General features: G+C 44.5%; 1 protein-coding gene across 1 annotated transcript in view; it reads left to right on the plus strand.

Annotated features, from left to right (window-relative positions):
* Positions 1-27142, plus strand: part of RASGRP1 (RAS guanyl releasing protein 1) — an 82281-nt gene that overhangs the window by 49097 nt on the left and 6042 nt on the right. Inside the window, exons 4-16 of the mRNA XM_082735613.1 lie at positions 3645-3707; positions 4696-4827; positions 6776-6929; positions 10192-10365; positions 11451-11567; positions 13812-14087; positions 15614-15694; positions 17016-17120; positions 17880-17989; positions 18843-18987; positions 19732-19768; positions 20674-20826; positions 22213-22598. Coding sequence (XP_082591739.1) covers positions 3645-3707; positions 4696-4827; positions 6776-6929; positions 10192-10365; positions 11451-11567; positions 13812-14087; positions 15614-15694; positions 17016-17120; positions 17880-17989; positions 18843-18987; positions 19732-19768; positions 20674-20826; positions 22213-22598 — 1933 coding nt within the window. The remainder of the gene's footprint in view (positions 1-3644; positions 3708-4695; positions 4828-6775; positions 6930-10191; positions 10366-11450; positions 11568-13811; positions 14088-15613; positions 15695-17015; positions 17121-17879; positions 17990-18842; positions 18988-19731; positions 19769-20673; positions 20827-22212; positions 22599-27142) is intronic.

Here is a 27142-nt window from a genome sequence, read left to right on the forward strand (position 1 = left end):
ACACCCGGTGCTCATCAGATCCCGTGCCCTCCTTAATGCCCATCACCTGGTTACCCCATCCCCCCACGCCCTCCCTTCTGCAACCCTCAGTTTGTCTCAAGCCTGTTTTTCTTTAGCCCAGACCGCTTTATAAAAAATACTTGGACTAGTTTGTGCTGCAGACACTTCTGTCTTAATTCATTTTCTCATCTTCCCCAATTACTACCTATTAATTCTGCTTTGACAACTGCATTTTCATTTTCAATTTCAGTTTGTGGTGTCCCTGCCCATCCACTTAGCCAAACCAGAAACCGCAGAGGCGCCCTTGACTCCTCCCGTCTTTCACCGCCTACAGAGTCCATTACTCAATCCCTGGGCTTCTACCCCAGAAATGACTCTTAGCTGCTTTCTTCTCTCCGTCTCCCTGCCGCGGCCTTAGTGTGGGCTTCTGTCTTCTCTCCCAGGCCCCTCTCTGTCCGGACTGCCGTTCTCACCAGTGTGCTGCCCTCCCCACCTCCCACCCAGGGAAGTCATTACCCACCTCTGAAGTCACTTTCCCGAGAAGCAGATCATGAAGGCCATTGCTTCAGAGCCTCTGCAGACAGCAGGGGGATGCCCAGCTCTCTCTGCAGCTCTCTCCGAGGGCCTGTCTCCCCCACATTGAACTTCTTGGTGCACCAGATGGAACGGGTCCTCTTACAATTCCTGTGCCTGGAATAGCTCTTCCTCCCTCACTGCCTAGCAGACTCTTTCCAGACCCCTCTGTAAAGTCTTTCCTGACATTGTCAGCCTTCCACACACCTCTCCCTTCTAAAAACACGTGTAGTGAGCTTAGACAGTGCTCTGAAAATCTAATTCCTTTGCCTTTCATTTTGTATTGCCTAAGTGAGTGTCTCTCACATCTCTAGTCTGGATGTAATCTGCTTTGAAAAGCTTTTCATCTTCGATTGCAGAAAGTGCCAAGTATTTTTATTCTGTTAGCTAAATACATTGATCGACCCAGACTTCAGTCTGTAAGTTTTGCAGTGTGCTGCATGCTCTGGTCTCTATAGATGACTATTTCAGGTACGCCACAGCAACTTTGTGTCTAGCTGTTGTAGTTTGAGTTCTGTTCATATTGTAGAAAGTTACAAAGGTACTAAAAATTTAATTACAAGTTACCGTAAGAAAAAAGTGTAAATATATTTTTAACATAGATTTAAAAATCCAACGCTGTAACTTACCTGTTTACGTGTCTCCCACAGTAGTCTGTCTGGCCCCGCATCAGGAACTAGGGCTTATTTATATTTATTTCTCTAGAACTTAGCTCAAAGGCCATCTCACAATAGTACATAATGAATGTTGCCTGACTATGGGAGCAAAACATTGGATACGCTTTCTGTATCGGGACTTTTAGGTGAGAAATTTAGGCTTTGTTCTGGGGCGGGGGGCAAGATTCTAAGAAGGGCATATGAAGTGAGACTGCCTGTCACTGAAACCTGGGTTAAACACTGACAGCAGAACAATTTTTTCTTCATGCTTAAGGTCTCTGTTTTCTGACCTGGAAGTAATAGAATTATTAGTTAAGTAAGCTCATGGTTTCCTGATACTTCCTGGTTTTTCATAATTAAAAAGATTTTAAAACATGCTATGAATGGCTCAAATGCCTGAAAAGTACAGTCAGAACCATACAGTCAGAATACTGGCTGTGGAGAGAAGGAAGATGTGTGGAGCCTGAATCTTCCAGCAAACAGTGACATGAACCCCTGCACCCGGGCGCCTGGCCTCACTTTAGATCTCCCTTTGTTGTAGCTTAGGGGCTCTGATGAGGGGCGTGCTCTGCCCTCCGGCCCAGCGTCCTGTGGGGCCCTGCGCAAGGAGCGCTCCATGCACTGAGCCATTCACTCGGGCCCTGCCCACAGGCTCAGCGAGCCCCGAGCCGCTGAGCCTGTGGGCAGGGCCCGCACTCAGCTGCCGCTGCCGCCTCTGCGGCCCAGCACCGCAGGGATGGACGTTGGCAGGGAGCCACCAGATAAAAGCTCTGTGGTAAACGGCACTGTGTTGATTTATAGATCTACTTGGCTGTTATAAAAGAGAAGTGCGTTTTCTGTCCCTTCTTCATGAAAAAAGGAAGAATAAAATGTCAACAAGCGCATCAAATAATAAAAACACAGAATCTGGGCCATATTTATCTAGAAGGTGCCCTGTGCTTGGAGCTCTTTGTGTTGAAGGCACGCACTTCCTCAGCGATATGGACTAAAGACATGTAAAGTCCTTGTTTTCACTTTTAGCTTTTATGCCCAAAGAAAGGCAGGCGTCAGACAGAGCCTTTTATTTCATCCGGTTTGCCAGTTGCCTGGACTTGTTTATTGTCTGTGTTGCTGTGCATGTGAGTTTTTGTGTTTTGTTTTGTTTTGATGCTTTTGAGGATAGATATTATGGGCATTAAATCTATTGAAATTTAGTTTTTAAATTAAAGTGATTTTATTAAAAGTACAAATTTTACAGCCCTACCTCTTCTTTAGGCCGGCTTCAAGTTTAGTTTGCAAATACAATTCTTTCTATTATATCTAGCATGTTTCTCCAAGCATTTTTAAGGGACCTTGAAAAATGTTTGGTTAATTTGAATAATGCTAATGAACTAAATACTTCCAATGGTTGTAAACTACAGTTATGAATTTTACATTTTGGATGATTTTTAAATACTTCAGATGCCTTCCTGAATTCTAAATAGTTTTTTATAACTATTAAAGTTATAGACAGATAACATCATCTTTGAAGTTCCAAAATTTCAATTTAAAACCACAAGTCTAAAGCACTTAATTATATATTCTAAAGGGAAGTTTCGAGACTCTCATTCTAGTATGCTCTTAAACATTACAGGGATATAAAATCCCCAAATGCTCAGATTACTCCCTAATCAAAAGCACAGATCCTAAGATGTGAACTTTGACTTGGCTATGTTTACCTCTGCATTTTTCCCAGGTTTAAAATACACATGCCCCCCTGAAGGAAGACCATTCCACCCCGTTACCTGAGCTTTCTGCTAGCCCGCTCACTGGACTCCTGGAAGGGGCCCTGCAGGAATTCACTGGACTCCGTACCGCAGTTCTGATGGCACAGTGTTTAGAAGGGAGAATGGGTACAGCCTCACAGGGCTCATGGTGCACATAGCCTGTTTCCTCAGTCTAGTGACCAGAGATGGTAGACCCACCCAGGGTACCACTGGACTGGATTTTGCAATTCTTTGGCTTGTAAAATGAATGAAATACCCTCTCCACAGATCTCTAAAGAGTTCAACACAATGTGATCTTACTGTTCTTTCATACTCTTAGGATGGCCGCGTTCTCATGGAATATTCTGAGTGCCACAGACCCGTAAACGTGATCTTGGATTGCATTTTCGATTATTCACATAGCTTTGTCTCACTTGCCATCACTTCCCAGGTCTATCTGCTGACTTCCTCCAGGCATAGATTATCATTTTTCACATTACTGCTCTTAATTTTCATGACAGGAGAGCTGAATATTTATTCATTCCTCTTCTAATTCACTGTACAAATTGTTTATCTGTTCTTCAAGACATAAGAAAATATTGGCGCGGGGTGTTTTAGCAAATCCTTCCAAAGATGAGATGTTGTTTGGTTTCTATGACAAAAACTTTTACTTCCCTTAACTGTAGCCTACCTATAAGGATGCCTTGGCGAAGAATTCCCCAGGGCTTTGCCTGAAGATCTGCTATTTTGTAAGGTAATGTCTCTGTGCGCAGTTGGGACTTGCGGAGTAGGGTGAAATGAAAGCCTGAAGCATGGGATTCTAGTTCTTTCCTCATGCTCCCCACCTTTCCTGCACCATCTGTAGAACAGCTCTGGACGGACTGGAAAGGGCAGTGCAGCCTTCTGGAGATTCCTTACTGGAACATGGTTTTGGCTCATGTACTCGAGCTTAATATTTGATACCAACATTTTATTCAGTCTTAAAGCATTTTTGTATCAAATGGCGTAGGGAGAGATACAGAGATAAGGAAGGACTTCCTCGTCCTTTCGTTTTTATTCCTATTTACTAAAATAACACAGCTTATATTAGAGCATTTTGAAAATTCAGTAAGGAGTCTGACTATAGTAATAGTTATCCATATCCCACTACCTATTTTGGAATATTTCCTTTGTCAGTTTTTTAAGCAGTTTTATTTTTCTTTTTTAACATAGTTGAGATCAAAAGACATTTTTGAATCCTGTATTTTTCACTTAATTTTATATCCTAGGAATCTTCTTTAGTCATTAAAAGCTTTTTTGTGGACATTATTTTTCATGGTAATATATTGTAAGATATGAGAAAGTGTGATTTACAGATTGACTCCCCCATCTTTGGACATTTGGTTTGTCTATAACCATACTCCTTGTAATTATCTCTGATACACACGATTGTGCCTAAATCTTTGCCATGGCTTTTTCTGCTGTGCTGTGCCTATCCTGTCAAAGCATATGGTGTGTGGAGGGGCAGAGGACTCTCAGCAGGTGGTTTTCCTTCCATCCCCCACACCATCACCCCACCCCCTTATATTCTGTATATAGAATTTACATTCCATATTCCCAGGCACATAGAAGGACAAAGCAGCCTCTTTTTCTGATTCCTCTTTGTGGGAAGAACCCACCAAAAAGCACGAGTCCTTGGCTTCAGTTTTGGATTGTTGTGGTTGTTGTTGTTTTAACTGCCCCCCCCCTCAACCCGCCCGTAGGTACTGGATAACAGAATTCTGGATCATGTTTAAAATGGATGCCAGCTTGACAAACACTATGGAAGAGTTTCAGGAACTGGTGAAGGCTAGTGGTGAGGAGTCACACTGCCGCCTGATTGACACAACTCAAATGTGAGTGTCAAGGTTTTGACTCTTCTTTCCAGACCCCCTTACATGTCTCTTGGGCTGCTCAGACAGGCTCAGATTGTAACCCCAAGGGCAAAAGACTGATGTTTAACAGAAAAGCAGAGAAGCTCCCCCCAACTCCGCCCCCCCCCCCCGTGATAAAGCTGTGAGTGACTAATATCAAAGAGTGGGTAAAAAAAAAAGTCCCAGTGAAGAAGAAATCAGGTAGCGAGATAGTGACTAAAATGTATCCAGATCATGAGAAACTGAAAGTACCACCCCTAGAAGCTTCCTTGGCAGCTACAGCCTGGGGGAAGGGACTGCTGAGAAATGGATTGAGTGGTGGGTTTCTAATCTATGGGGATGTCTACAAGAGACACTTAAGACTTGCAGAGATGGGAAGGTTCACGGGAATAGTTCAGATTATTCCTTGGATTTCTTATCTATGATATTGGTGCCCTCTGGAAAAATGAGGGCCTTTCCTAATTTTGAGAGAGAATGGTCACAGCTAAAGTTTTTTGCAACATGACTGCTTTATTTTGCAATGCTAGAGATCCCTAGGACATAGAATTCTAGGATTGAAGCATATCCTAGAGATCATGTCATGCAACATCCGGGAAACCAAAGACTTGGCAAGGTCGTCTGGGGTCACACAGCGGCAGAGCAGAAGCTGGACTCAGGCAGCCCTCCGTGCACTGAGCCAGAGCCCCACAGAAATGACTTCAGAATCACACTGAATCGTCCTGGGTACTGCTCTGTGGATGCCAGTTTGGATCCCCTGTACTTCTCTGCTTAGAATTTGCAACTTGAAATATAAAAGAAAATTTCAAAGTAACAGTGTTCTTATTTTAAAGCTGTAGAACCTGGGGCACGGGGCAGTTCTCAGACTCTGATCTCCTTGTCCTAGGGTGTCCCTAGCTGACTGTCATCTCCCAAGATTTTCCGTGGTATATTCTTTTTTTTTTTTTTAATTTTTTATTTTTTTATAAACATGTATTTTTATCCCCAGGGGTACAGGTCTGTGAATTGCCAGGTTTCCGTGGTATATTCTTAAGGAAGCAGTCAGTGGGATATTGTCCGACCAAATATACTTGAGAAATAATGAGTTCATCTTCCCTTTGGTGTCTCACTCTGTAACATGTTATAACATATATAGGCTACAGAATTTGTAACCTTTCCCAAACTCACTTGACCACAGAACCCTTTGTCAAGGGACAAGTTTCTCATCAATACCAGTTTGGGAAACAGATCTGTACCCTGCTACCTCTCAAAATGCTGCTTCCTTTTGCTTCCTTAGTGAAGGAAATTGAAACTAAGAAACACATGGGTCATGTGTTTCTAAGAAAATGTGGGGGCAGAGGGCACTCTAGAGTTAGCTAGCCTTCCTCGGTCATTTCCTCGGCTGGGAAAATTTGAGGAAAGTGCCCCAAGTCTGCCCAGAGTGATGACATGTTCCTACACGATTCCCTGCATCATGGCTTCTCATCTCTCTGGTTCTTTGTGCTCTCCTGGCATGAAAGCTGCCCTACCACCTTGAGATAGAGTCCCCATCATCCTCCTAAGAAAGAAGGAACCCACAGAAGGCACGGAGAGAGCAGAGATGCCAGGGGCTAGTCAAAGGAGAGCAAGGACCAAAGGCCAGGAAACTGTGACCCGTGCCTGAGACTGTTTTCCCCATGGCCTTAAAGTAAAAACATTTTACCCAAGTCTCATGATGTGTTCAGAAGGTTCACTGAAAACCAGCAAGGCTTTCCTACTTGGTGCCATAGGACCAAAAAAAAAAAAAAAGTGATTGGGGGAAACCATTTAATGCTTTGTTTGGGCCGAGGAAAGTTAGCTAATTAATGGTGCTTTGTATCTCCTTGTGGGAAATGTGCATGAATTTACTTGAAATAAAAAAGTAATTTTGATTTACTTTTCCCCATCTTCTCCCTTTCATGTTTACTTACAAAAGCAATGCCCGTGACTGGTCCCGGAAACTGACTCAAAGGATAAAATCAAATACCAGCAAGAAACGTAAAGTTTCCCTGCTCTTTGACCATCTGGAACCAGAGGAGCTGTCGGAGCACCTCACCTACCTGGAGTTCAAGTCTTTCCGGAGGATATCCGTATGTATTTAAGGAGCAGAAGAACTTCCCTGGGTTATTTCAGAAAATGAGAGAAATTCAGTGGCCCCTGGATCTCCCCTTAGGGAGGGTCGACTTTCTCATCAGACTTAGTGCAGTCTGGAAAATGAGTACACTAGAATTTTCTTTGTAGCTGGGCTGTGCTCTCCTCCCATCCTCCGTGCCACCCCACCACTCACGTGCCAATACTGTGGGCACATGGGACACCCTGCACACAGACACACACACGTGTGCATACAGCATACACACCCTCACACAGACACACCTTACCCTCATAACCATTAAGCTTCCAGATTTTTTTTTTCCTTATAAAAAAAAAATAGGGATATGACTTCTCAGAGTTTTATTGGAAGAGGCTTTGAATGGCTCAGGGAAATCCTAAAATAAAGTAGATGCTAATGGTCTGGCCCAGAATATACCTAAGTTCGTGAAGTAGTGCCGACCGGGCCCAGCAATCACCCATGATTCTAGATCTAAACAAGGCTGCCCCAAACCTTGCTCCTTAAAACTCTGTATGTGATACCCAAAAGAACTTGTCAACATGTCAGATCAACAGACCCCCACCGGCCAGTGGGCTTACCTGAGAAGTGACACCCTTAGCCCACTCAGGGCCCACCCCTCCCAGAGGTACATACAAGCTTCAGCTTTATCTAAAAATCTCTAAAAATAGAGCGTAGCTAGCAGTTGGATGTGTTTCTTGGAATGAGCTGGGTTCCCCAGTTGAGGGGATGGGTGCTGCTCAGAAAGGGGCCTAAACAAAGTCACTCAGCTCATTGCAGTCAGAGCTGGGTCTGGAGTCCTATGCCTCCTGATCACTCAGCTCCAATCTGTATGTGGAAGGACAAACCAGTTTCAGAGTTTATCTTTTCTCCCGTGATGTTGACGTCGTCCTGTTTCTCACAGTGGTTGTTGGGCTCTTTGACATTGACCCCCCTACCCCCAGCTCCCATGTGGAAACAAGCCACGAAGCGTTAATCCCCACCAGCACTCCAGGGTTCCCCCACTTCCCCCCCCCCCAACACGGTACTCCCAAACAAAACCACAGGCCCCTATTAGGAAGCTCCACCCGGGGAGTTTCCATCTGGCAGTGCTGCTCCCGTCACAGGGTAGGACACTGAACAGAGCCCTTGAGCACACAGCGGTGTGAGCCATGTGGGGTCCCAGCAGGCAGGGCGGCTCCTGCAGCCTCCAGGAGGCTCAGCTCCGCAAAAGCGGGAGTGAGGATCCCGGAGCACTAGGACTAGGCACTAGGACTAGCCCCCCCCCCCCCCCCCCCCCCCCCCCCCCGTGGAGGCCGTGCTCCATTTGCCAATGAAAACGTCCATTTGAACTTTCTTCTGGACGGCATCATCCCCTCCTAGGAGAGGATTTGGGTGGGTGGGTGGGGGATTTTTTCATTTTCCTACACGGTTCTAAACAGTTTCCCCAAATATGTTCCTTCAGTGTAGTTGGAGGGAAATTTCTGTCTGCTGTGAACAGAGTGACATTTTATATTTTCTGTTAATTACAGGCCGTATTATAGTACTGATTCTAAAAACGAAGTGGTTTTGATGTTTTATTTACAGTGGGAGGGGTATATCCATGTATTCACTGGAGAAAGTCATGGGAGCTTTCCCCCGGAACCAGGAAGATTGCTTACGTGTCCTTCTTGAGTCATTTTTGCTCATATTTTTCCACCCAGCAGCAATCACTGGCTCCCTCATGTCTGATTTCAAAGGGGGTGGGTGGTTCAGAAGCAGAGAGCTCCAAAGAACTGAGAAACCGCACCAAAAGCCCCCCGCCCCCCCATCAGATGGCTCCTCCCTCTTGGTTGTACCACTTGAACAGGGAATCATCAGGGAGAGGGATGAGGTGGCTGTAATCCTTGCTTAGCCAGTGACCTGCCCAGACAGCTCCCCTTTCACAGGAGCTGACCGTGGTCAGCCCTAGTCAGAGTCATTGTCCAGTTGGAAAACTCTGGTCACTACACAATAGCTAACCACACGGCCTTTGCTCCAGCTGGTGAGTCAAAGGGAATCCAAACAGGTTTGTTGTCACTTGAGGTTGATTATCCTGTCAGTGCCACCTCACATGTTCAGACATTATGTTTATAACAGTTCCGTGACTTAGGGCAGAATTTATGATCCCACTTTCAAGAAAACAGGTGCGGGTACACGGGGTGGGGGAAGAGCGAGAGAGGGGAGATTTTTTCCCTTTAACTTCAGCGGCAGAACTCAAACTAGTATAGATATTCCTCAATGTACAATGGGTTTATTGGGCCATAAACCCATTGTAGGTTGAAAATATCACAAGTTGAAGACGCTTTAACACTTCCAACCTGCCAGCATCATACACAACTCAGCCTAGCCCACCTTCAGTGCACTCAGAACACTAACATTAGGGGCACCTGGGTGACTCAGTGGGTTAAGCCTCTGCCTTTGGCTCAGGTCATGATCTCGAGGTCCTCAGATCAAGACCCACATCGAGCTCTCTGCTCAGCGGGAAGCCTGCTTCCCACCCCACCCCACCTGCCTCTCTGCCTTTGATCTTGTGTGTCAAATAAATAAATCTTAAAAAAAAAAATTAGTGTACAGTTGGGCAGAATCATCTGTTGAAAAGCCTATCTGTAATAAAATGTTGAGTATCTCCTGTGATTTACTAATACTGTACTGAAAGTGAAAAAGTTTATAGGAGTACAGGATGGTTGTAGGCATATCAGTTGTTTATCCTTGTGATCACATGGCTGCCTGGGAGCCACAGCTCGCTGCCCGGCATCACGAGTTTTGCACTGCATATGGCTAGTCTGGGAAAAGATCCAGATTCAAAATTCAAAGTATGGTTTCTTACGAATGCATATGGCTTTTGCAACATTGTACAATTTAAAAATCCCCCCCCCCCAAAAAAAATCCTAAGTCAAACCATTCTAGTCAGGGACTGTCTATACTGAGATTTCTCTTCTATATTGTATTCCGTAGAAGGGCCAGTATCATTATTGACTGAGAATACAGTATTTGGATTAACTAGTGTGTGGACACATCCACTTGGGCCTGATGGCTTTTGATGTAGAGAAACCATGCTTTGGGTAGCATAAGAAAGATTTCCTTCCCACCATTCTCATCAGCCAAGTGGAAGACTTGCAAGAGGGGGGTCACAAAGTCCTCAGCCCCATAGCATCAACTGAACCGTCCGCAGAGCAGAAGTGTTGTGCCTCTCGGATCTCCCAGATGACCAGAGGGCCAGTCCTGATGGGTTTCTTTTTCCCTAGTTCTCCGACTATCAGAATTACCTCGTGAATAGCTGTGTGAAGGAGAATCCCACCATGGAGCGGTCCATTGCCCTGTGTAACGGCATCTCCCAGTGGGTACAACTGATGGTTCTCAGCCGCCCCACCCCGCAGCTCCGGGCAGAAGTCTTCATCAAGTTCATCCAGGTGGCTCAGGTCAGTGACTAGATTAAGAATTTGACCCCTATGAGACAAAGGACCCCGCCCCCCCGCCAGCCAGTCTGTCTGTTAGAGCTGCTTTCCCCTCCCAAACCACAGTGGAATTTATATGATGTAAACTGTCCCAGATTTAGATAAGGTGACATTTCTATTTCCCACATAAGAACAATATGGTGAGGACCATGCTGATTATCTCAGGGGTTGGGATACACTTTTACATCTTTACATCTTTAGATCTTTAAAGAAATATTTTTACTATTTTTTAATTTAAAGTAATCTCTACCCCCAATGTGGGACTCAAACTCACAACCCCAAGATCGAGTCACATGCTCTTCTGACTGAGCCAGCCAGGTGTCCCAAGTTTCTGTTTAGATCCTTTAACATATTCAGAAGATGCTTCCCAGCCCACATTGTTTCCCCAAATCTGGCCCACATGGCAAAGGCAGTCTCCCAGGTCTTAATGGGTCTGGACCACCTCAGTTGTCTTAGCCCTTTGAGCCCATATTGTGTTGAATGGCTGCGTTTAACGTATGAACATGGCAGAGTTTAAGCATCCGATGAGAGGAAAACAGAAATTCTAGCTCCTCTCTCCCAGTGACTGTCCTGCATAGGCACTGGCATGACATAAGAGAATAAGACAAAGTCTCTGTCCTTAAAAATAAAAGTCTGGTTATTTGAGATGAAGAATATAGAATATTATTACCTCTAGATGGTCAAGACCAGTGTTTCTCAAAGTTTGGTACATGGGCCACTTGCTCTGTTATTAACTGAGGATTTAACCTAAGTTCAGCCCCACATACCAGGAATCAGAATAGCTGCACTTAGATCCAGAAATCGGCATTAAGCAAGTATGCTGGGTGGTTCTTAGAAACAGTGATGTAGAGGATGGCCCGCGGAACTAGTGCAACAAAGGAAGGAGATGTGCCACCTTGCTAGATACGGTCTGAAGTTAAGCCTACAGGGGAAAATAGACAACACCTGACTGCTAGGCTTTGACCAGTATTAGGAAGACTAGCAGTGCAGAGCCGAGAGGTGTGTAACTGATGTGCATTAACTACGTTCATCGCTTTTCTGTGTCTCAGAAGCTCCACCAGCTACAGAACTTCAATACGCTGATGGCTGTGATAGGTGGACTCTGTCACAGCTCAATCTCCAGGCTCAAGGAGACAAGTTCGCATGTCCCGCATGAAATCAATAAGGTCAGTGTCACTGCTTCCTTCCCCCAGGCCCTCTTAGCAGCCTTCCCAGAACCAGCCTCAACACTTATTAAGAGGCAACCAGAAGGCATTTCTCAACCAGAAGGCGTTTCTAAACCATATTACCCTTTGTTAACTAACTAGGCAAAATACTGGAGAGGCAAACCCCTGCAAAAACCCACAGGATGGGAATATCCCAGGTCTGAGAGTGACTGTAATTCAGTCTGACCTCAGTGTCACTGCACGTGTCCCTCTGGGTCAGTTGAAAAAATGTGTGCCTCTCTCCGGTACGCCCACAAATATTCAGAGTCATGGTCTTTAATATCAACTCCCTTGATCCCGCAACTTGTTCCAAAATGGTTTCCTAAAAGACTGGTTGGGTGGACCGTAGTTCAGTTTGTATGTAAGTGACACATGAGAAACTTACCTCTCCAGATCTCTTGGAGAATGACATTCCAGACAGTTGAATTTTCCCAGAGTTGAAAACGAGCTTTTCGGGTGCCATTTTGTACTAGTGTTTTATTGAGGAATATTTCTCTTAAATGCCTTATGCACTTTTCTCAGTTCTTTAGATTTTACAGAATAGGCTTTAGTCTTTTATAACATAGGGCTGTTATTATGAATACAAACCACTAAGATACACTGAAGATAGAAATGCAGTTATGTATGGTATGGATTAGCTAACAACTGCTCTTTGAGCATTTTCATCTCACATGAGGACCTACCAGCCCTCCCTTACTAATCATAACCCCCTAGGTCCCCCACCTGCCCTCCTGTGCTGCACAGAGGCTCTTCTTTGGGAGACATGTCTGTGTACCATTGTCCTGTCATTCCCAGCTGTTCAGCCTACTCTTGGGAAGTCTCGGATTCATCATCCCCTGCTCTCACCATCCTGAGTTCTGGGGATGCTTCCCTACCATCCCCCTTCCAGGTCCCTACTAGTTCTGGTGAAACTTAGTGGAACCTTCAAAAATACTGTCCATGTCTCAGAAGTGACAGAGGGAGACAGTTCTGGAGATGAACATGCCCTCGCGTCACCTCACTGGCAAGATGGAGCCTGCTCTCTCCAGCGTGGCGCCCCCACAGCAGTGCTTCCGTGTCTGAAGCTCCTTGACCATCAGGGCAGTCTGCACAGCCCATTAGTGAGGCCAGAAGTAAAGCAAGAACCTCCTTCTCCTCTAGTAGTTTATTTCACCTCCCAAAGGGAGCAGAACTATCTCATTTTTGCTGCTAGTCTGTCGTCCTGGGAGCCCCTTCCATACTTCACGCTCACGGGCACTGTTTGCTGAGAGGTAAATGGGAAGGAGGCTCTTGCCCACTCACAGTGATTGAGGGGAGCTCACTCCAAGCCTCAAATCCGTCACTGAAGAGAAATGGTACTTGTTAGGCCACAAGAATTTCCAGCAGCATTTAGAAGTTATTTTGTGCTCTAACATGATCGGTGGACAGTCTTGGCCTCCCCATCTTTGTATCTGAGGAAGCTGTTCGTCTTGCATGAGGACTGGGGTTCTGCGAACTGCTTGCTCACTTGAACCAGGCATGTTTGTGGAGCACCCGGAGCTGGCTGCTCCCTATTCATGCTGGTGAGCAGCCGTGCCCCTTTCAGGGCTGGGGCAGGGCGTGGGCTCTTGGGAAGAGCTCCCTAGGCCTTCTGCCTGGTCTTCCTGCATGCCCTCTGCTGGGAATAGGTCTCCGGTGCAGGGTTTCAGTCTGTGAATGGAGTAGCATGGGCTTCCTCTGACTTAGGCCCATCTGAGAATCCCTGAGATAAAGCCTGCAGAGCATGTGTGGACCGCTGAAACCCCACAGCTTCCCCCCTGTCTGCAGTAGTCAGCACTTCCAACGGCACACTTCACTTGTGTCTCTGGAAGCGTGCAGAAGATACTAGGGAGGGAACAGCATGGCTCGGGGATAGAGATCAGAGGGACATTTACTATGTACTATATATTCTTGTGCCTTTTTAGTTTTCATCTCAGGTGTGTATTTTTAAAAAACTAGCATAAAATGGTAAGACTGCACTTTCAGTTACATAGTATAATCAAGTAAAGCATACCTTGTGTTTGTATATGCACTCTGACACTTGAAAGAAACCAGAGTTTTAACTTGGGAGTCACAGTCTGCAACTTCTAGGTGAATCAGCTCCTGCCCCATTCGGGATGGGGTGAAATCATGGGAGGAGTTGAGAGTATTGCAGACAACACACGCTGCCTGGTGGATACCTGTGACTGGGTGTCTTCTATTTTGTAGGTTCTGGGTGAGATGACCGAGCTGCTGTCCTCCTGTAGAAACTATGACAACTACCGGCGAGCCTATGGGGAGTGCACCCAATTTAAGATTCCCATTCTGGGGGTGCACCTCAAGGATCTCATCTCTCTGTACGAAGCCATGCCCGACTATCTGGAAGATGGGAAGGTCAACGTTCACAAGCTGCTGGCCCTTTACAATCATATCAGTGAACTGGTCCAGCTGCAAGAGGTGGCCCCACCCTTGGAGGCCAACAAGGACTTGGTGCACCTGCTGACGGTGAGGTTCCCATAGGAGGCAGATACTAAGGATGAGCTGTGTGCCACCCACCACTCCCTGCAGCCTCACAGATACTAGCTCAGTTAATAAAAACTCTCGGAAGTAGATACTATGATGGTCACCATTTTATGGATAGGGATACTGAGGCACAAAGGTTTAATTGGTCAGGGTACCCCACATGATTAAGCAGCAGAACCTGGATTCAGACCCAAGTAGTGGAACTCCAGAGGCTGTGCTTATGAACAGTATGCCCTTAGGACTTCTAAAACTGTTTCACACCCCTCTACAAAAGCAATCCTTAACTCTCTAGGAGGAGCTGATAGCAAATTAGGACCTAGGCTTTGTAAGAGTTGGAGTACACATATTCTCATTTAAAAAAGAGTAAGGCAGTGAGGAAAAAATAAAAAAGGAGGCATTCAAGGCAAGAATACGTGAACATTTATGGTACAGGGACCAGGATTTGCGCTTTGGGTCCACAGTGAGATCAGATGAGGTCCCTTCCAGACCCATAATTCTGTAGTTCACCAGCTGTGTGACTATGGGCATGTAATTCTAAATCTGTTACCTTTTCTGTAAATCAGAGATCAGTCTCTGGGATAACTTGTAACTTCTTTCAGTTCTAAAATTACACAGTTCTTAATCTGCACTTTCATAGAGTGGCATAATTATTAGAACCTCTTCTGCCCTTATAGGATAATTCCAAGAGCTCCACGGTTCACATCCTAGCCCTTTTGGCAGTTGGCCAGGTGACCATGGCAGGTCTTGGCCATAGACGTCACCTGTGAAGATATACCGATCTTAACTTTTTTGAATCACAAAATCACATGATGAAAACTGTTAACATTCTTCCCAGAAAAATATACATGAGTTCTGGGCCTCTTGAAGTCATCCACAGGCTCTAGGTTAAGATTATTATTATTTTTTTAGGATCATTTATTTATTTATTTGACAGAGAGAGAGATCACAAGTAGACAGAGAGGCAGGCAGAGAGAGGGAAAGAGGGGAGGAAACAGGCTCCCCGCTGAGCAGAGAGCCCAATGCAAGACTCGATCCCAGGACCCTGAGATCATGACCTGAGCCGAAGGCAGAGGCTTAACCCACTGAGCCACCCAGGCACCCAAGAATAAGATTATTTTTAAGAACTCTCCCTTCTAGATTTTATGGTGTTAAGATACATGAAACTGATTAACTTTTAATATCATTTAATACCTGTTATCACTTAAACTGGGTCCGGCTCTAGAGAACAAGTGAGGTGGGACCATCTGACCAGATAGAGCCTTTTGCCTAAGCTCTAAAGGCTTAGATATTATATTTTAAAAGAGGACATCTTGATACTTCCCCACAATTTAAAAACATTTTAACAAGGAGCTAATGCTAGCCCAATTACAGTAGTGTTACACCCCCCCAAACTTTGTGACTTGTAAAAACAAGCTATTAGAACGGCCTAAAAGAGTAAAGAAACACATCAGCCGTGGGACAGACAAACGGCATCCTAGCAAGTAACTGTGTTCTGCTTTGACCTGCAGCTGTCTTTAGATCTCTACTATACCGAAGATGAAATCTATGAGCTTTCCTATGCTCGGGAACCAAGGAACCACAAAGCCCCAGTGAGTTGTGCATTTTTATGCTAAGATTACTGCATGTAACACGTACTTTACAAGCTGCTCATCGAGGCCATCATCTTAAGGAACATATTTATCCAGTTTAATAAGTATTAGGTTTCCACTACGTGCCCAACCTTGTGCTAGGAACAGAGCTTCAACATATGATTCAGTAGTTCCTGACCATAGTGAGCCTGTCGTCTGCCTGAAGGGATAAGACAGATATGGGAACGGTAAACGCACATGTGCCCTAAGCACATCCCAGTGAGTGGCTGGTGATTTACCAAATAGAGAAGGGAGAGTTGTTGGCCATAGTGACCTCTCTTCCTATTTATTATAGAGTACCCTGGATCAGTTGTTTCTTTTCTCTGATTTGTTGATAAGCATATACATCCCAACTAGGAATGACCAATCATCCTATATTCATCTGGGTCAGAAAGAGCAGTCTGCTGGGGCCTTTGACCTCTTGTGCAGAGGAGTCCTCAAAACCGCAGTCCAGGCGCTGCCTGGTAGGACCCTTACAGGTTGTCTGGCCTGCCTCTCCTCCAGGCAGGTGAGAATTTCAGCCTTCTTTCCGAAGGATGGGTATCCACCACCCCACCCTCCAGTCTCCTGCGACGCTTCTCAGCCCCCAATCATGTGGTACTCAAGCAGGGAGGTACCCGTGCATAAGTAATCCAATTTCTCTGTTCAGGTGGCCAGATTTCATTGCCTCTACACAGAAAAATCACATTCTAGCTCCTACTGTAATGAAAGCTCTTCACTGAAAATAGTTGGCAGTTTGTTTTCAGGGCGTTAGAGGGTATTTCAGTGGAAAGGGTACATTCTCCGATGTTTGGAAAAGATTTTTATAGGGGCAAGTTTCATGTTAAGAATGGATTCCATCGCAGCTTGTCCAGGTCTTAGACCTCTCCTTCTGTCATCCTGCCTTTGTTTCAGCTATTTTTCTCCTCATCTACGTCTGTTAGTAAGTAGAGAACAGAGAGAAAATTTAAAGGAGCCATTGTACTTTTGCTGATAGCTCTGACAAAAGGTTTAATGCAGAGGGAATGGAGAATTTTGAGTTACCTCAAAATTCTCAATGTCAAATAGATATATATATTTGAATATATATGAGGGGCACTTGGTCAGCTGTGAAGCACACTTGCACTGGCCACAATGACAGTTGAGAGATTTCAATTCCATGTGGGCTTTCAGCAGCTTGCCCCTGTGCCCTGCACAGAGCGGGCAGTTGTCCGTAGTGCAGCCATGAGGTAGTGGGAAAGGAAGGAGCTGTACGTTGTACTACATTCTACTCATGGGGATTTCTCTGAATATTTCATTTCAGCCACTAACACCCTCAAAACCACCAGTAGTAGTGGACTGGGCCTCTGGAGTATCTCCCAAACCGGACCCAAAGACCATAAGCAAACACGTACAGAGGATGGTGGATGTAAGTACAGCTATGTTTCAGCAGACAAAGCAAGGCACAGCCTGGCTTAGCTTTATGGGGGGCAGGGGAGGCACACCCACAATGGCAGAAACACAAAGGTGGGAAACTTGAAACCTGTTCCTAGTGAGCACGGGGAGCTGCTTCTCATACTGTGCCTGCAGGACAGCTCACAGGTTACATTTTGCAAACACACTCGGGCCTCATGTTGGGGGGAGGTGTGCTGTCTCTTGAAGACCTAGTTAGGAGGGCATATATTTAAAGGCTGGCAGTTGATTTGTGAGACAGAGAGGCATTAGAAAAGGTTTGAGTAAGGATAATAAGGAGAATCTCATACTGAAAATCTGGGGCCTCTCTATTGTCTTCACTAATCCTGTTGAGCAGGGAGTACATCCTTTTGGGTCTCTATATTCATCCTTGTGGACCAATCCTTGGTAGTAACAGAAAAGTGAGAGCCAGTATGTGACAGAACCACGAGCAGTGTAGGACTAAGGGGGAAGGAGCACTTCCGCTGGGCTTTTGGCAGCAGCACTGGAAGAGGGGCAGAGCAGAGGGAGAGCAGCCCCTGTATCCCAGCCCCCACAGACACGGGACCAGGGCAGACCTGCCACGTGCCCCAGTGCTTCTCTGCAGTTTTGGGATCACGTCTCCTCGTTCTCTCATTCAGGCTGAGGAGAGGCTTTTGTCAGATATTCCAGCCCCAGAGAGAAATGAATGGTTTTGCTTTGGTAATCACCAAAGAAACTCCTTTTTTCCCCACAGTCCGTCTTCAAGAACTATGATCATGACCAGGATGGATATATTTCTCAGGAAGAGTTTGAAAAGATTGCTGCCAGTTTTCCCTTTTCCTTCTGTGTGATGGACAAAGATAGGTGAGCGTTTGTGAACGGGAACAGGAGGCTCCTGGTGCTGAGGAGCGAGCACCACACGAATGGCTATCTGGTGTTGGTTCGGACCACCACAGACCATGAAAAATAAAAGTGTTTTAAATGTGTCAGAATTGAAGGTTTCAAAAACCTGTCAGTTAAGGAATAGTCAACTATAAATTAAGAAAACCTTTAGTGTTCCTTCTTGCTTGATCCACAGATTTAAGAGAAACAATTATTTAATACTGTGCCCATTACTTTTCGGAAGGTTACACAAGCTCTATATTGGATCTCTGTGTAAGATCAAAGGATGGGGGCGCCTGGGTGGCTCAGTGGGTTAAGCCGCTGCCTTCGGCTCAGGTCATGATCTCAGGGTCCTGGGATGGAGTCCCGCATCAGGCTCTCTGCTCGGCAGGGAGCCTGCTTCCTCCTCTCTCTCTGCCTGCCTCTCTGCCTACTTGTAATCTCTCTCTGTCAAATAAATAAATAAAATCTTAAAAAAAAAAAAAAAAAGATCAAAGGATGGCTGGTGGGCTCCAGTTATGTGTCAGGTACGGTCTAAAGTCAGAAACCACAGCATAAGGCACTTCTCTCCCTTACAGTTTCCATGTCTTTTTTGAGTGTTCAAATTGGCTAGGAAAACTTACTCTACCTCTGTAGAAATGACTCTTGCCATCTTATCTCCTAATGACATGCTATCTACGCATACCTACGGAAAAGCAGGGCTCATGGAGACCATCCCCAGTACTATGTACTATACCTACCAAAGAAGGGTAAAAACAGAGATGAGTTTCTAAGGCTAGAAGCCACTCTCATTACCCCAGACCCCACTTACACCTTGTCTGTCCCTTGCTGGCAGGGAAGGCCTCATCAGCAGAGAAGAAATCACAGCCTACTTCATGAGGGCCAGCTCAATCTATTCCAAACTGGGCCTGGGCTTTCCTCACAACTTTCAAGAGACCACCTACCTGAAACCTACTTTCTGTGACAACTGTGCTGGATTTGTAAGTAGTTGTTTGAATGCTTGAGGCTGAACTTGGGGGGGGGGGGGGGTATGAGACAATTTAAATGATTAAGCCAGGCAGAGACCTTACCACCCTTATCAACTATCAACCATCCCAGCTTAGAGCCTAAGCAAACACCTGGAATAAGCTCATTCTCAAATGCATGGCTTTTACTTGAACTCCTCTACCATTTCTCCCAAACTGATTTCTTCCTTTGGTCCACAGGCCTGGGACAAATGGTAAGAAATGTTGAACTGCAGATATATTTTTTAAAGTAACTATAGTCATATGCTGTTGGTATTGTAAGAGAAAAGAAGTATGAGACATCCCTGCCCACTCCCCTTCAAAAGGAACTGCTTTAAGAAGTCATGTGGCTCTCCTCCTCTCTGACCTCCCACCCTGGCTCTCCCAGTCCATGACTCCAGGATTCTGCATGCTTGTTCTTGGTTTGGAGTCCTGAGAAAGTGGTTAGTTCTTTGACTCATCTACTTCAGGCCTCAGGAAGGCCTCTTAAGTCCATGCTAGTGAGTTCTTGAGAATTTTTTACTTTGATCAGCACAAACTCTTCCTATTTGCAATTTAAGGTCAGGAGAGTTAAGATGGGGAAGATAAAGGAGATTTCCTTCCCACCTGAGGAAGAGAACACAATGAGGGAAAATAAAGAATGGATGCCACTGTGTAGCCTCATACTGGACAGATGAATGGTCGCCGGTACACTCTAACCGTATCTTGTCTGTCTCATAGCTCTGGGGAGTGATCAAACAAGGATATCGATGTAAAGGTAAGGCTCAGCTTTGTCTACTGTGTTGTTTTCCCTGGTCTCAGAGGCTCTCCTAATAAAGCATTTTTTACCAGAGGAGTTGTCCACTGAATCCACAACTTCTTAGCACAGCTCCCAACCTCATTCCCGAACTGGTTTCCCTAGAGCACCCACTGAAAGTGACTGCCACCACAGAGAAGAGGAATGGCTGAGCGACCAGTTATGAAGCTCCCCGACCCTTGCACGGTCCTCTCTCTGTGTGGGCTGTCCTGGAAACAGGGATGGTGGGTCTCCAAAGAAAGGCACTTTGGGAAAAGAAGTTATTTACCAAAGGCCCTCGTCAGCTTTTCTCTCTCTCTCTTTTTTAAGATTTCATTTATTTATTTGACAGAAAGAGGGCGATTACAAGCAGGCAGAGAGACAGACAGAGAGGGTGGGAAGCAGGCTTCCCGCCGAGCAGGGAACCCAATGCAGGGCTCGATCCCAGGACCCTGGGACCATGATCTGAGCCGAAGGCAGAGGCTTTATTTAACCCACTGAGCCACCCAGGTGCCCCTCAGCTTTTCTCTTATCAGTAGATTCCTCTGGACCTAACTGTCCTTCCTTATAACTAGAAAAATTCAGGAGTGAAGGAGAGGAGATTTTTATGGCGAGGAAGAAAGAGTAAGAGCTACGAGCCTCCAGGGGGTCTCTGTAAAGTAGGCAGTGTATGTAGGATGACTAAGAAACCACTTCTCTCCAAGATAGTGGGTGCTGCTTCTGATTCTGAGACTCACGATGAGAAGACTACTAGGTGCATAAGGAATAGGAGGTGGCAACTCCAGACTAGGACAGGCGTGTGTGACAGGACAGCACTTCACAAACATGGTTTTGAGAGTCTGGAGAAGAAAGCGAAAGACTTCCTGACCAGAATGTCTTGTCCACAGACTGCGGGATGAACTGCCACAAACAATGCAAAGATCTGGTGGTGTTTGAGTGCAAGAAGCGAGCCAAGAACCCAGCAGCCCCCACAGAGAACAGCCCTGGTGGAGGGCCAACATCTAACCTTTACCCACTGGGAGCCAAAGACCTGCTCCATGGTAAGTAGGCACAGAGAACACTTATCTTGGAAAATGAAGTGGAAAGGATAAAGTTTTCGGGGAGCAAAGATTACCTCTGTTCTTCTCCCTCTTAGTAAAAACCACTGCAGATACATTTCAAGAATTACATATCACTTTTGGGGACCACAGTTCTGTCACATAAAATACAAATGTGGCAGCAGCACAAAGGTCAGGTTGTAAAATGGGAAATTAAAAAAAAAGAAAAAAATCACCCTAACACTCCCCAAAAGTATAGGGTTGTTATTTTAGGGTAAATAATTTAAATATTCTGATACTTGAAACAGTATAATTACAATTTTGAGCTTTATTTGGGTAAATACTTCAAGTCAATTTATGTTCCCCTGTGGAAAAATTAAGTACGATCCTTATAAGGTTTCTAGTATTAGAACTACTGGTTTAAATTATAACTGTCATTTGGACAACTTTTTGTTGTCCAGAAGCCATTTTGATTACACCAATCCAGTATCTTGGCTATAAAGTTTAGTAATGAAAAATATGTAACATTTTAATAGAAATGCATGTTTCTTAAAAAAACACTTTGTTTCATTTTCCCCAATCCTGGAAGGTAACCTTTTTATCCTCATTAAATGAAAAAGGCTAAACAGAATCTAAAACCTATTTATAAATGTGTTCCAAACAGCCCAGAATTACTGTTGAGTCTTCGTAAAACAATAAATTTAGATGATCAATAGTCTACCTTATAGCCTACCAATCATCTCAAATATATCCACTCTTTACTTTTCTAAGAAATTATTCCTAATGGTCAATATTCAGGCTGGGTCCTGGGCAAGGGTGCTGGTTGAAAGAAGAAAACCAGAATGATTCTCTCTCCTTTTACCAATTAGTATCATACTAAGGGTAATACATTTTAAGACATATTTCCACAAAGCTGGAACTTTAACTCTCACAGTTAAGCCACGTCGACTGTACAAATAGATCCCAAAGAAAATTCGTACCAGCTCCTGGAGGCCACCTGCATGAGGACCAAAATTTGAATGCTGAGAGCTACCACATTCCAATGTCCACAGCAAACCTGCATGGACCATTTCTCTCTAGAGCACTGAAGCAGGGCCTCACTTCAGCTAATCTACAGAAACCAAAATCTTCTAGGCAACCTTTGTGCATATAGAAAAATGTCCTGTCCTCAAGGTAGATGTAGCCTGGCACCAGTGGCTGTGGCTTCACCAACAAAAGCCCCTGGACTTCAGGCCCCTTCACTCCCTGAAGAGGGTGCCTGAAAAGGAATCCACTTTGGACCCATGGAACTCCTATAGCAACAAAAAGGGTCTCAGTTGAAAGTAACAGGTCAATCCTGAGTCTGCTTTTCTGAGATAGAGTACTAATACGTCATGTATCTTTCTACAGCTCCTGAGGAAGGACCTTTCACATTCCCTAATGGGGAGACTGTGGAACACAGTGAGGAAAATAAAGATCGGACCATCATGCTCATGGGAGTGTCCTCACAGAAGATTTCTGTTCGGCTAAAGAGAACTGTTGCCCACAAGGCCACCCAGACAGAATCACTGCCTTGGCTTGGCACTGAGGCCCCCTCCAGTTCCTTTAGGCTGTCCTCTCCAAGGAAGACAGCCCAGGATACTCTCTATGTGCTTCCAAGTCCCACATCTCCATGCCCCAGCCCCGTCTTGATCAGAAAGCGGGCTTTCGTCAAGTGGGAAAACAAAGAATCCCTCATAAAGTCAAAGGAGGATCTCCGTCATCTCAGACCTCCAACCTACCAAGAGCTGGAACAGGTACCTTCCTTTTCTTTTCTTTTAGACTCAGAGAAATGGGGTTAAACCAGGGAAGAATATGTAAGCTAAAAATTCCAACCAGGTTGGTTAATAAGACCAAAAAAGGAAAGAAAGGCTTCTGGCTTTCTTTCAAACCAGTGGAGGCCATGTCTCACATTAAATGAGTAGAACAAGATATACCAGGCTCCCTACTGCCCTTTCAAAGTGTTGGTGCTGGGACGCAGTCTGTTCAAAGTAGATGCTTTGAGGAATAAACTAGTTTCTACTGATCAGCTTTACGGTGCTGACACCACACCCTTTTTTCTAAATGAAACTCAAACACATCGAAGAATGTGCAAATCTTCTATATGCATTAGACCGTATCTGGCAAGTGCATATAAACAGCTGTATATAATCTATAAACAATTATAGAAGCTGCTTTTTCTTCTGTGCAGCTTACAATGTCCTAATTATAAGGGGCCCCGTAAAGGCATTATAAAAAAGTTTATCAAGAAAAGAAGAACACAAATTTGGGAATATGGTTCCAAGGTTAGAGAAAAGGGCATAATGAAAGAGGAGGACAGGAAAGGGGACAATAGGCAGTTGCCCAAATAATTCTGTAGGGAAAATTACTAATGTACTTTTTGTTTGGCGTACAGGGCTCTTGGTGAGTCCTGGCTCAGATGGTTTCCTACCAATGATAGGGAAGCTCAGCTCCACTTCATCATAGATTTTTCTAAAATGTCAAGGTTAGCAATGTGTTAGCAGTACAAACAGAAAACCAACAACCATCTAGCTAGGATTCGTTAAATAATTCAACATACTACATAGTGAAATTGTCCAAAATGGCCTCAGAATTCCCTGCGTTCTTCTTAGTGTTGTACCTTCCCCGTCAGACTCCTAGAAACTGAAATACAGAAATAGTTGAAGAAACAAGTGAGATAATACATGTGAAACTCTTGGTTTGGTGCCTGGAACAAAGAACATAATAGTAGGAGGAATATAGGAAAAAAGAACAAATTTTCTTGATGAAAGGTATTCTCTGGCTCAGAGTGGTTTTTTTTTGTTGTTTTTTTTTGTTTTTTTTTTTTTTAAGACCTGCTTTAATAAGTCAATCAGAAGGTGACAAAATGTGGATTACACAAAGCCCTTTCTCTTCAGGTGTAGAAACTGCCAAAGGCAACTTATAAGAACTCATCTTGGGGACACAGATTTGTGATTCTAATCTCAGAGATACTGTGCCTGGCTTAGTCCTCTGTAAAATACAAGGCCAGGAGTCCATGCTCTCTATGGTTTGCCCCAGATCTTGAATAATTACTCTGTTATTATGGAACGCATTTACCTAGCACATAGCAATCCAGATAATTTCCATTAAGAAACAACTCTTATTACCCAGAAACTGCTTACCACTGCAGGGAGGGAGTAATCAATATGGTATAACGTAAGAAACCAGATTCATAGACTGGAGACATCATCATGGCAAGGGGAGTTGTATCTTTCTACTCTCCCCTTTTATTTACAACAAACTGGTTATTCATAACCAAAAAAAGTGACCTCATGGAACACCCAGGGGATCTATACCTGCCTGTGCCCAGAAACGAGGGGGGAGCCTGCTCCACCCTATCTTGTCATGATCAGGCAAGAGCAACCCTGGAAAGTGTAAACCAGGTCAGACATGCTGGAAAGATACACAAGCTTGGGAGGTCCCACCAGCTGGGGCACCATGGGAGTGGAGCCAGACCACGTAGAGTTCGGGGGCAGACGCCGAGGAGAATCTTAGGACTCAGCCTCCCTCCCCAGGATGACACTGCAATGCACTGGCTTCCTCCCTCACAGAGGACAGGGAAAGCAAAAGTGGTGAGTGACTGCCCCCCTGACAGCACAGGCTATAGCTGGAGGGACCCATTTCTCTCCAGCAGCACTCAGGTTTCTAAGGAGGGACATCCAGGAATGGGGGGAAGGAAGGGAAAGAAACAGATACAAGAATAACAAAAGGCAAAAGGAACACATCCCTCCTCTCCCCACTGCCCCCCCACCTTGGGGTTTCAGGTTTGCCCATGGACCTCTGGGAGTACCCCCACTTGAGGATCCCCCTATCATGCTATGGGCAGCCCTCCACCTCTGCCGCCAGCACTCTAAACACCAGCTTTTTTAATGCACACTCCCAAGCGCAGCACCAGAGCCAGCTAAGGTAAAAAGAAACCCAAAACTTAGCTATATTATGTGGCCACCCTATGAAAACTGAAAGAACTTTAACTGCCAGTCTCTTGAATGGTAACAAAGTAAACAACTTAGAGAGGTATATGCTACTTCAAATACGATGGCAGAGGCACATTTCATGGGACACTATGGAAACTCACGTATCACAGAAAAAAATTTCAGCAACCAAACTCAAAGGCATGGAATATTGGGGTCTAACTGATAAATTCAAAATAGCTGTTATGAAGAGATTCAGCAAGCTACAAGAAACACTCAGGTAATTCAGTGAACTAAGGAATAAAATTAATGAACAGAAGGAGTTCTTTGTCAAAAAGACTGAAATTTTTAAAGAACCAAATTCTAGACCTGAAGAATTCAATGAGATAAAGAATGTACTAGAAAGTTTAGGAAATAAGGCAGATCAAGGAAAGAACTAGCAACTTAGAAATGACTGTGAAGAGGCAAAAAAAACAAAGGATTTTAAAAAAGTGAAGAAACCCTATAAGAACTATCATTATGATAGAAAAAATATAGAAGGAAAAAGGAGCAGAAAGCATATTTAGAGAAATAATAGCTTAGAATTTCCCAGACCTGGAGAAGAAATTGGAGCATACACAAGTCCAAGAAACTAATGGACCACCCAGTTATTGTTACTTTTTAAGATTTTATTTGAGCGAAAGAACGAGAAAGAGCATGAATGGTGCAGAAGGGCAGAGGGAGAAACAGGTTCCCTGAGGAGCAGGGAGCCCAAAGCACGGTTCAACCCCAGGGACCCTGGGATCATGATCTGAGCTGAAAGCAGATGCTCAACTGACTGAGCCACCCAGGTGCCACCCGATTATAATGCAATTGTCAAAAGCCAATGAGAAAGGATCTTAAAAATTGAGGAAAAAAAGGAAAACTATGAAGGAACCCCATTAACTCTCAGCAGGTTTCTCAGCAGAAATTCTATAGGCCATGAGAGAGTGAAATGACAAAGTATTAAAACTGTCAGCTCAGAGTACGTCATCCAATAGTCACCTTTCAGATATGAATGTGAAATAAAGGCTTTCTCAGACAAAAACTGAAAGCGCTCACCACTGCTAGACCTGCCTTGCATGAAATGCTGAAAGTAGTTCTTCAAGCTGAAATGAAAACATGCTAAATAGTGACATAAAAGCTAATGAAAGTACACAGTACACCAGCAATGATAAGAAACAAGCAGAATCAGAAAGCTAGCTATATTAGAATGAGGTGTTCAACCTCTTAATTGTAGGAGAAAGGCCTTAGGAAAGGAACATTAAAAGGTAACTATAGGGACGCCTGGGTGGCTCAGTTGGTTAAGCGGCTGCCTTCGGCTCGGGTCATGATCCCAGCGTCCTGGGATCGAGTCCCACATCGGGCTCTTTGCTCGGCAGGGAGCCTGCTTCGCCCTCTGCCTCTGCCTGCCACTCTGTCTGCCTGTGCTTGCTCTCTCTCTCTCTCTAATAAATAATTATAGCTACTATAATTTCTCAATGAATTCACAGCATAAAAAGATAAATTATAATGTCAAAAATATAAAAGGGGGGGGCGCCTGGGTGGCTCAGTGGGTTAAAGCCTCTGCCTTCAGCTCAGGTCATGATCCCAGGGTCCTGGGATAGAGCCCCGCATCGGGCTCTCTGCTCAGCAGGGAGCCTCCCCCCCCTCCCGCCTGCCTCTCTGCCTACTTGTGATATCTGTCAAATGAATAAAATCTTTAAATATATATATATTTATATATATAAATATTATATATATGGGAATGAATAATATTTATAATAATAATATAAATAAATATAATGTAAATAAATATATATATATATATATGGGAAGGAATAAAAGAGTGGAGACAGCACTTTATCTTTGGTCACCTATAAAGTTTCAAGATAAAAAGGACTATTTTAATTATGAGATGTTTTACATGTAAGCCGCATGATAATCACAAAGCAAAAAGAATGAAATCTTGCCATTTGCAATGAAGTAGATGGCACTAGAAGATACTACGCTAAGCAAAGTCAGTCAGAAAAAGACAAATACCATATGATTTCACTCCTACGTGGAATTTAAGGAAAACAGAGAGGGAGACAAACCATTAGAGACCCTTAACTATAGGAGACAAACGGACAGTTGTTGGAGGCGAGGAGGGTTGAAGTGAGTGAGTGATGGGCCTTGAGAGTATTGGATGTAAGGAGCACTGGGTCTTGTATGCAACTGATGAATCACTAAATTCGACTTCTAAAACTAATAATACAATATATGTTAGTTAAATTGAAGTAAAAATTTTTAGGAGACTCAACTCACTATGGAAAATCACACTTTAGAAGGGTAAGCAGAAACAGAGGGAAAAAGGAGATATAAAACAACCA

The sequence above is a fragment of the Mustela nivalis genome (genome assembly GCF_964662115.1).
Source record: "Mustela nivalis genome assembly, chromosome: 6".
NCBI lineage: Eukaryota > Metazoa > Chordata > Mammalia > Carnivora > Mustelidae > Mustela > Mustela nivalis.